Source organism: Chiloscyllium plagiosum, chromosome 35 (assembly GCF_004010195.1).
Source record: "Chiloscyllium plagiosum isolate BGI_BamShark_2017 chromosome 35, ASM401019v2, whole genome shotgun sequence".
Classification (NCBI taxonomy): Eukaryota; Metazoa; Chordata; class Chondrichthyes; order Orectolobiformes; family Hemiscylliidae; genus Chiloscyllium; species Chiloscyllium plagiosum.
In genome coordinates, this window is record NC_057744.1 from 9,545,604 (window position 1) to 9,556,993 (window position 11,390).

Below are 11,390 nucleotides of genomic sequence, written 5' to 3' on the forward strand. Positions count from 1 at the left end.
GTTGGGGGCCAGGGAAATAAAAATCTTGGAGGAAGTGAAGAGCATGGGTGGTGTCACGAAAGTAGGTGGGGACTTCCTGGGCTAAGGGGGAACAGGACGGTGTCGAGGTAGGAAAAGATGAGTTCAGTGGGAAAGGCGCAGGCTGAGACAATGGGTTGACCGGGGCAGTCAGGTTTGTGAATGTTCAATAGGAGGTAGAATCGGGGCAGTTGGGGGTTCACAGACAATGAGGTTGGAGGCTAAGAGTGGGAGATCACCAGAGGTGATGAGGTTGTGGATGGTCTGGGAGATGATGGTTTGGTGATGGGAGGTGGGGTCATGATCAAGGAGGCAGTAGGAGGAGATGTCTGCGGGTTGGCACCTGGCTTCAGCAGTGCAGAGATCAGTGCGCCACACTACTACTGCGCCCCCCTCCCCCCTGTCCGCTGGTTTGATGGTGAGGTTGGGGTTGGAGCAGAGGGAGTGGAGGGCTGCACATTGCGAGTACAGGAGATTGGAGTGGGGGATGGCAGTAAACAGGTTGAGGTGGTCAATGTCACAGTGGCAGTTTGAAATGAAGAGGTCAAGGGCAAGTAACAGGATGGCACGGGGTGTCCAGGTGGATGGTTGTGTTGGAGGTGGGAGAAGGGGTCCTTGCTGGGAGGGCTGGTGTCTTGGTTGAAAAAGTAGGCCCGGAGGCGGAGGTGGCGGAAGAAACATTCAAGGTCGCAGTGTGTTGCACTCATTAATCTATTGAGTATAAAGGGATAAAAGTGAGGCCTTTGATGAGGACTAAACATTTGTCCTCTGCAAGGAAGAGGTCTGGGGGAATGGTGAACACATGGCAGGGCCGGGATCTAGGACCTGGAATGGGGCTGATGTCAAGCTTTTTGAGTTTTGGTGGGACTGCACTCATCCAGGTAATTAACTGTGTTGCTGAAACAAGATGCATTTTCTTAAAGCGTTTTGTCTTGCATTCGTCAGGGCAATTTGCAAGAATTGCCAATGTAAAGGGAAAACAACTTTTATAGTCTGTGAGAGGAGAGCACTGATTGGTTGGCAAGTGGTTGATTGGTTTTCGTATTGCTCTCTGTGCACACATTAGTGCCTTGTTTTTCTGCAGCACAATCATGTCTACACATCACAAACAGAATACCGCTTTGGCTGCAAAGTGATTTGGGATGTCCAGTGGCTGTGAAAAGCACTTTATCAATGCAAGTCTTTATTTCAGTTCGGTTATTGAATAATCTGTACCACATAGATCAGGGTGAGTTTCTCCTCTTCATGGAGCAGAGATAAGCACCAAAGAGGGCAGGTGACAAGGTTTGTAGCAGGGCGATCATGTGTGTGCTCCATTGTTACTTTTTCTATATTTTTGCCTGGAGAGTGGAGAGCCATTTTTGAATGAGTTGTCTCATTTCCAGTGGTCTTTCAGATTTGACTTTTCTGTTTTATTTCTCTCAATTTCTGCTTAAATTGATTTTAAACTTTCTCCCCGTGTGCTTGTGGAAGATTAGATGGGCATTTGAGGGAAATAAACTGACAGGGAAACAGGGGAATGGGGCTGATTAGATATCTTCACAGAGACACAGACTCAATGAGCTGTTATGCATCAGTTGCTCCATCTGTGAATTTTCACCACTTGTTCAGATATTCGTTCCTGAGCAGGTCAGAGGCTGAATGGCCTACTCCCACTCCTAATTTGTATTTCTTTGACAAACTCTCATAACGGCTCTGGAGAAATTCTGATAATAGTCAGCGGATGGTCAGAATCCAGTTGATTGTTTGAAAAAATCCAAATGGCTGCATTAAGCTGAAGAAATGCATTTGAACGTTAGCTATGCAAATGATTGAGATTAGCATTGAGAAAAGGCTGTGATTCGTATAACCATCACCCGTAGGTTGTGCATGTAGTTACTTTGCACTAAGAGTCATAGAGATTTACAGCACGGAAACAGACCCTTCAGTCCAACCCATCCATGCCGACCAGATATCCCTACCCAATCTAGTTCCACCTTCCAACACCTGGCCCATATCCCTCTAAACCCTTCCTATTCATATACCCATCTAGATGCCTTTTAAATGTTGCAATTGTACCAGTCTCCACCACATCCTCTGGCAGCTCATTCCATACACGTACCACCCTCTGCATTTAAAAAAGTTGCCCCTTTGATCTCTGAGAAGCCAATATCATTGGTAATCAATGGAAAGTCTCAAAGATGGCACCACAGGAAGTGTGATTTTAGAAAAGTTCTTCAGATTTTGAATTTTTAAAAATGAAAATATAATGCACAAAACGGGCAAACAGAGACTGGATACTTCGATCCTGAGGTAGGCCTCATCCTGCTCCAGGCTTCACCCTCACTACCAGTGCAAACCTCCCTCCCTCACTCCCAGTGCAGGCCTCTTCCCCACCACCTACTCTGGACTCCAGGTTCTCGCCAAACACCCCACCCTGCTCCGCGCTCCGGACTCCTGGTGCAGCCTGTCTTGCTGTGGCCAGTTCTGTGAGTGCAGGTACTGTTTCAGCCTCATGGACAGTCACTCCATTGAGGAAGAACGTCCTGCTCCTTTTTTAGACTTTGCGTTGTTAAAACGGATCAGCATTTCCTGAACAGAGGTCTTAGGTTCTGTGGAAAGTTTTGAAGGAGATCAGTTTTCTAGATTTTGAAGGCATCAGGAGGCAAATGGAAAAAGCAGGAATATGATATTGAGATAAAGGACCAGTCATCATGGAATGGTCTACTTCTGCTCCTGGTTTCTATAAAGGTGAGAAAGTGTGTTTAGATTAGGTTCCCTACAGTGTGGAAACAAGCCCTTCAGCCCAACAAGTCCACACCGACCCTCCGAAGAGTAACCCACCCAGACTCATTTCCCTAATGCACCTAACACTATGGGCAAATTAGCGTAGCCAATTCACCTGATCTGCACATCTTTTGGATTGTGGGAAGAAACCGGAGCACTCGAAGGAAACCCACACAGACACTGGGAGAATGTGCAAACTCCACACAGACAGTCACCCGATGCTGGAATTGAGCCCGGGTCCTCAGCGTTGTGATGGATGCAGTGTTGCACATAAACCTTCCACCCTATAGTAGGAATATTTCTGCCTAACTATTTGAATTAATTGTTTTCTGTTCTTTCTGCAGACAGAGGGGGTCCGCGTCCATGTGAATGTTCTCTCCGAGCAGTCCAAAAACCCGGTGTTGTTTGTCATCCGACAACAGAAAGCAGTGCTCTCCTTCCAGGTGCCATTGATCCTCAGGGGGCTGTGAGTATCACAAGACCTTCAGATCATCACACAACTCCCAGCTGCTAGTACGAGGAGCCCGTTGTTGCTTGAAACCCCAGTATCTCCTTCCTACTGTTTCTTAAGTGGCACCTCAGACTCACTAAAAATGTCTCTCCAGTCTCCCACTCAATACTTGCATTTATATAGTGCCCATCACAACATCTGGATGTCCTAAAGTGTTTTGCAGCCAATTAAGTAATTGTCCAACTGAGGTCACTTTAGTAGTGTAGAAAATGCACCCGGTTTGCTAGCTTGCACCCAGCTAACTCCTACAACTGGATAGTAATCCAAAGAGTGAGAATTGACCTGAAATTAGCTCAACAACAAAACAAAAGCAATGAAAAGCTGGTACCAGTAAATGTGACCATAACACTATCAAATTGAGGTCAGAATGGTTAGAATGGAATTTGTGACTACAAGGAATGGTTGTGTTGATTAATGCATTGGATTTAAGAAGGAACTAGGTAAGTACATGATGCAGAAAAGACTAGGAAGTTATATTGCTCATAATAGATGAAGAGGTTGGGGGGAGGCTTGTGTATAGGAGGAATGTAAGCACAGACCTAATACTGTGATCTACAACCTATGTACTTGAATAAGCAGCCTGTGATTCAGTGATTCATCTCTAGTAACATACCAGGAGAAGACTCCTATTCTTGGTTCTTGCTAAAAAAGAGTCATAATGGCAAAGTTTTTCCATTTTGCATTCCTCAGGACATCCACGAGAATGTTAAATTTCAAATGGTCACAACAAATTATACCACAAAAGAAGACAGTGTTGATTAGTGCCAAGGCAACTGATTGGCTGAGGCATTGCTATGGCGAAAGCAATGGGGAATGATAGATTCTCCAAACACTTGGGTAATTCAAAAAAGGCACAAGGCTTAAACATATTCCTGGGTAAAAACAATGACAGCAGATGCTGGAAACCAGATTCTGGATTAGTGATGCTGGAAGAGCACAGCAGTTCAGGCAGCATCCAAGGAGCTTCGAAATCGACGTTTCGGGCAAAAGCCCTTCACATATTCCTTCTGAGTGCAGAGACTAGGACCCTGTCCTTCTTAGTACCTTGGGATCTTTTACATGCATTGAGAGGACAGATGGGTCTAGTCTTAATGGCTCATCAAAAAGTCAGTACCTCTGACAATGCAACATTCTCTCAGCTCTACACTGAAGCTGCAGTCTAGCTGAGGAGCTTAGTTCCTCAGAACGGGGATCAAACCCACAGCTTTCTGACTGAGGGATGCTCTACCATCTGAGCCAAAGTTCACACATCACAGGGACTTGGCCCAGGATTTTAATACATCCTGTAGAAGGACATTTTAAATGGAATATTGGAAAGGTGTCACATTATTGCTAATTCCTTCTTTTGGATGAGTGCTAGCCTGAAGCCCTCTACCCCTGTCTCATGTTGGTGTGAAAAGTTTATCAGACCTATTTAACAAGGAATTGGGAGTTTCTCCCAGCACCCTTCACTGAAACCTATCTGTCAACAGATATCACCATTCTTATCCTTGTTGATTTTGGGATCATTCTGATCACAAATTGGTTTTTCTTTCACATATTTACTGACAGAACAAAAATGACCACTGTTCCTAAAGAATCATTGGGTGCAAAGCAAATTAGAATGTCCTGAGGAGAGGATACGATGTTATATAAAAGCAAACTTTTCTTGGCTATAAACCAGTGGAAAAAGTCATTTAGAATCCTATCATGTTCTCTCAATATCAGTAATAGGCAATGAATAATTTGAATTGAATCCATAGCAAGATAGCACGAACAGTAACGTGAATAGCAAAATGATTTATTTTGATGGTGGAAGGAATAAGGTCTTTTCTGGATGTAGGTTTGTTCGCTAAGCTGGAAGGTTCATTTTCAGACGTTTCATCAACATAGTAGGTAACATCATCAGTGAGCCTCTGGATTACTGGTGATTATAGCCCACTTTCTATTTATGTGTTAGGGTTTCCTTGGGTTGGGGATGTCATTTCCTGTGATGATATCATTTCCTGTTCTTTTCCTCAGGGGGGTGATAAATGGGATCCAAGTCAATGTGTTTATTGATAGTGTTCTGGTTGGAATGCCATGCTTCTAGGAATTCTCATGCGTGTCTCAGTTTGGCTTGTCCTAGGATGGATGTGTTGTCCCAGTCGAAGTGGTGTCCTTCCTCCTCTGTATGTAAGGATACTAGTGAGAGTGGCTCATGTCTTTTTGTGGCTAGTTGATGTTCATATATCCTGGTGACAAGTTTGCTGACTGTCCAATGTAGTGTTCGTTATATGGTATTTTGTAAATGGCATTAGTTTTGCTTGTTGTCTGTTTAGGGTCTTTCAAATTCATTAGTTGCTGTTTTAGTGTGTTGGTGGGTTTGTGGGCTACCATGATGCCAAGAGATCTGAGTCATCTGGCATTCATTTCCGAGATGTCTTTGATGTAGGGGAGAGTGGCTAAGGTTTCTGGATGTGTTTTGTCTGCTTGTTTGGGTTTGTTACTGAGAAATCAGCAGACTATGTTCATTTGGGTACCCATTCCTTTTGAATACACAGTATATGTGATTTTCCTCTGCTCTTCATAGTTCCTCTGTGCTGCAGTGTGCGGTGACTCGTTGAAATGATGTTCTTATGCAGCTTTATTTGTGGATGTTGGGATGATTGCTTCTGTAGTTCAATATTTGGTCTGTACGTGTTGTTTTCCTGTAGATGCTGGTTTGGTTGTTCGCTGTACTGTGACATCTAGGAATGGCAGTTTGTTGTTGTTTCCCTCCTCTTTAGTGAGGTTTACACCAGTAAGGGTATTATTGATGGTCTTGAAGGTTTCCTCTAACTTGTTTTGTTTAGTGATGACAAAGGTGTCAGCTGAGTAGCGGTCCCAAAGTTTGGCTTGGATGGTTGGTTGGCAGAGCTGTTTGTTCGAGTCTCTGCATTACTGCCTCTGCTAAGAACCCTGATATTGGAGATCCCATGGGCGTTCCGTTGGTTTATCTGCAGATTTTGTTGTTGTTGTTGAAGGTGAAGTGGGTGGTAAGGCATAGGTCCACTAGCTTGACAATATTATCCTTTCTGATGAAGTTGGTGGTGCTTGGTGTTTGGTTCTTCTAATAGTGTGGTCAGTGTTTCCTTAGCCAGGATAAGAAAGAACACCACTTCAACTGGGACAACACATTCATTCTAGGACAAGCCAAACAGAGATATGCATGAGAATTCCTAGAAGCATGGCATTCCAACCGGAACACAATCAACAAACACATTGACTTGGATCCCATTTATCACCCCTCCTGAGGAAAAGAGCAGGAAATGACATCACACAGGAAATGATATAACCAACCCAAGGAAACCCACACCCATAAGTAGAAAGTGGGCTATACCACCAGTGCTTCATTTGGAGGCTCACTGATTATGTTACCTAGTATGGTGACAAAACGTCTGAAAACGAACCTTCCAATTCAGCAAGCAAACCTACATCTCAAACCACAACCTGAATTACAAATCTTCTCAAAACTCTCTAAAGGTCTTTTCTCTAGGATGGGAGTGTTCAAAACTAGGGAGCACATTTTTAAGTGAGAGGTGAAATTTTTAAAAGGGACCTGATGGACAACGTTGTCACACAGAGGTTGGTTTGTGTGTGGAATGAACTTCCAGAGGAAGTGTTAGATGCAGGTACAGTGACAACATTTAAAAAACGTTTGTTTAGGTTTTGGATAGGAAAGGTTTAGAGGAATATGGTCCAAACACAGGCGCGTGGGACTGGTTTAATTTGGTAAACTTGGTTGGCTGGATCGAAGGGTCTGTTTCCGTGCTGTATAACTTAATGACTTTGCACTGAAATAACATTCCAAGCTTTGTGTTAAAGATTTGAACCCACAATTTTCCTGAATCGGTGGTGAAAGCATGAGTCAGCTAAATTTGTCCTGGTGAGCTGCAATGGTGAAACCATTGACCATTAACTCCCATCAGAGATAGGAGGGGAAATCCTGTTCCTATTCAGTGACTTTTGTTGCAATTAAATGTTGCATAGTGGATGGTATTTGATGGAAGAATGAGAGGTGATCTTGTTGAAACATAAAGGACTCTTAAGGGGCTTGACAGGGTAAATACTGAGAGGATACTTTCTCCTCATGGGTGAGTCTAGGACGAGAGGGCATAGTCTCAGAATAAAGGGGTGCCATTCTAAGATGGAGATGAGGAGTAATTTCTTCTCTCAGAGGGTTATGAGTCTTTAGAACTCCTTGCTACAGAGAGCTGTGGGAGCAGACTCCTTGGCTATGTTTAAAGCTGAGATAAATCATTTGTTGATCATTCAGGGAATCAAGGTTTCTGGGGAAAGGGCAGGAAACTGGCCACGAATGTCGGACCAGCCATGACCTATCGATTAGCAGAGCAGGCTTGAGCCGAAGAGCTTCCTTCCGTTCCTGTTTCTTTTGGTCTTATAGCTATTGTCCTCAGTCATACATGAACAATTGAATGATAATATAAGGACATGAGAGGTGAGAGCTAGAGTAGGCCATTCAGCCCATCTAGTCTGCTCCACCTTTCAATAAGTCTATGTGCTAACATATTCCACCTTGACTCAGCATATTCAAGGAAAATAATAATAAGATATTTTTAGTTGTTAGATTGTCATTGGTAACACTATTGTCTCTATCAGAAGACTGCAATTCACACCTATTCCACGTTTCAGGCACTTTAATCTAAAACAGTCCAGACTGATGATTCAGTGTAGTACTAAGAAGGTTTATGCTGTCAAAAGTGTTTTGTATAATGAGTGATACTAAATCCCCACCCAAGCAGATTGACCAATTGCTGTGTATATGTGTGTGTCTGTTTGTGGTAATCATTGGCTGTAAAACAGATGATAGGTTCCTTCTTATTTATCAGTTATTAACACCATCGAGAAATTGACCTCCAGCTGAGAAAAAAACACATTGTTCTGACCAAGTTTGCAGTTAATGTTTGTGCAATGGTGCTGTGTCTAATAACTCCTGGGAGCGTGACCCTACACAATCTGCAGGTTTACACATGGAATCAGACAGTGTAATGTTTACAGTAGCTGTGACTCCATGGATACTTATTGAATGGGTGGCATACATACATCATCATCTGGCTTTATTCCACCGGGAGGTGATCACAAAACACTACAAGTAGATATTGACTTTTGCTGATGATCTCTTTGTTCATTGAGTTAGATTAACGTTGTGCGCATGATGTTCTGTTTCGTGAAAGCAAAAGGAATGCCAACTGACCACCACCTTCTTGAGAGCAATTAGGGATGAGCAACAAATGTTGGACCTGCCAGTGATGCCCATATCTAATAAAAATAAACTTTGCTCTGTCAATGAAAATTTGCCATTTTGAAACACCAATAAAGATTGCTGAATAAGATCATAAACCCTTCCAGAAATAAATATATATTATAGTTCTGATCTAAGTACTGGAAAATTTCATTAAGAAATATGATTTTTATGTAGTTAATAATTTGTTTGATCATATTTTCAAAGAACATTAAGATGCAATAATTCTGGTTCTTTAAACAAGTTTTGTTTTTTTTAGATTCAAATAGAAACCCCAAAGTAGTCAATTATATAAAAAAAAGAAATTGGCTTCTACGAGGACAGAAAGAAATGACTTCAAGGTGATGAATCAACTGTGTCATGGTTTTGTGTAACAGCTTGATGTGGATGATAAAGAGTCGAGATCCAAGAGCTGGGTCGAATTTCTTGCTGCAGAATTTTGGAAACTGAATCTCAGCCAGGCTATTTTTGCCGCACATACCTGTTGTTTTTTTTTATGGTTCATTTCTGGGGATACGGGTGCCACTAGCAAGAATAGCATTAATTATCAATCTTTACCTACCCCTAAGGAGGTAGTAATGAGCCTTCTTGAACTGCTGTGGTCCATGTGGTGTGGGTACACCCACATCATTGTTAGGGAGAGAGTCCCTGGATTTTGACCCAGTGACCATGAAGGAATGCCCAATATATGCCCAAGTCAGGGTGGTGTGTGGTTTGGAGGGTAGGTTGGAGACAATAGTGTGCCCATGGGTGGCATGGTGGCTCAGTGGTTAGCACTGCTGCCTCACATCACCAGGAACCTGAGTTTGATTACAACCTCGGGCGAATGTCTGTGTGGAGTTTGCACATTCTCTTCGTATCTATGTGGCTTTCCTCCTGGTGCTCTGGATTCCTCCCACAATCCAAAGATGTGCAGGTTAATTTAATTGGCCATGCTAAATTGCCCATGGTGTTCAGGGATGTGTAGGTTGCGTTCATTAGTTAGGGGTAAAGTATAGGGTAGGGGAATGGGTCTGGGTGGATTAATCTTCAGTGGATCGGTGTGGACTTGTTGGGCCGAAGGGCCTGTTTCCGCACTGTAGTGTGGTGGTACAGTAGCTCAGTGGTTAGCACTGCTGCCTCACAGCGCCAGGGACCCAGGTTTGATTCCAGCCTCAGCCGATTGTCTGTGTGGAGTTTGCACATTCTCCCCGTGTCTGCGTGGGTTTCCTCCGGGTGCTCCGGTTTCCTCCCACAGTCCAAAGATGTGCAGGTCAGGTGAATTGGCCATGCTAAATTGCCCATGGTGTTAGGTGCATTAGTCAGGGGGAAATGGGTGGGTTACTCTTTGGAGGGTTGGTGTGGACTTGTTGGGCCGAAGGGCCTGTTTCCATCCTGTAGGGGAATCTATGATTCATACGCCTTCCACCCCGTGATTTTAGATGGGGTTGGGGAAGTTCTGCTGAAGGTGCTTTGACAAGTTGCCACAGTGTCTGTTGTATTCAGTGCACACTGCAACCACTGTGTGCCAGGAATAGAGTGGGAGATGTTTAAGATTAGAGTGGTGCTGGAAAAGCACAGCAGGTCAGGCAGAGTCCGAGGAGCAGGAAAAGCAGAAAATGAAGGGCTTTGCCCGAAATGTCGATTTTCCTGCTCCTCGGATGCTGCCTGACCTACTGTGCTTTTCCAGCACCACTCTAATATTGACTCTGATCTCCAGCATCTGCAGGACTCTCTTTTGCCTGGGTGATGTTTAAACCAATGAATAGAATTCTGATAAACTTGTATGCTTTGTCACAATTCTTCGCTGTGCGTTTTTATCTAGGATTTAAATTAAATATACAGTAATCGGTGGGGCAAATGTATGAGTATATGCTCCTAATACGAAGCCGCCTCAACTGGGAACAAATATTGGGATTGTGGGAACACTGTCTACAATTTTCTGACAATGTAATCCCAATGAGGCAGGTTTCCTACACAGAGCATGGGATCATAACCCGTCTCCTCTGCTAATTATTAGCCTGAGACATATCAGTTACCATATGCCTTTCCTCTGCAACTCTTCCTAAACCACTTTCTGTCTTACCACTTAACCTCTTAAAGACCTGTTTCCTCAACTGTAACTGTCTCTCATCCCTGTGCTTTCCATTCTCTCCTTCCAATTTCTCATTTTCCTCATGATTAGGCAGCCTTTGCAGAGAGGGCTAATGCACAAGTGTAAAGTATTCCCTTACCAGGTTAACTGATTCTCAAATTAAGTGGTTCAGAGTGATAGAATTGGTCAAATTCATACTCCTAGTTTTGGGGATATTTGTAATGGGAAGGTGTAACAAAAATAGCCTAGTTGTGTTTTAATTTCCAAAGCTATGCGTCAAGACATTTGACCTTACTACTGGTTCTCACCTTTTCATTATAGACTTCAAGGTGTTTCTGGTGGAGCTGATTTACTTGGGGTAATTTCTTTCTCTTCTAGTAAGAGGCAATTTCATTTTTAAAATTGCCTTTTCAGGGATTTTGAGGACTGGATTTGCAGTTAAGTCTATGCTTCTGTGATCAGTATAAGGAGTGATCTTGTTGAGTTGTTGACTGGAAAATGACTCAAGTTATAGAGTCATAGAGATATACAGCATGGAAACAGACCCTTCAATGCCGTCCATGCCGACCCGTCCAACCCATCCATGCCGACCAGATATCCCAACCCAATCTAGTCCCACCTGCCAGCACCCGGCCCATATCCCTCCAAACCCTGCCTATTCATATACCCATCCAAATGCCTCTTAAATGTTGCAATTGTACCAGCCTCCACCACATCCTCTGGCAGCTCATTCCATACACGTACCATCCTCTGTGTGA

General features: G+C 43.5%; 1 protein-coding gene across 5 annotated transcripts in view; it reads left to right on the plus strand.

The window, feature by feature from the left end:
• The window catches only part of sidt2 (SID1 transmembrane family, member 2), a 92,529-nt gene that overhangs the window by 4,548 nt on the left and 76,591 nt on the right, over positions 1-11,390 (plus strand). For all 5 annotated transcript variants that reach the window (XM_043676617.1, XM_043676620.1, XM_043676618.1 and 2 more), the window contains exon 2: positions 3,129-3,250. In XM_043676617.1, the coding sequence (XP_043532552.1) occupies positions 3,129-3,250 (122 nt within the window). The remainder of the gene's footprint in view (positions 1-3,128; positions 3,251-11,390) is intronic.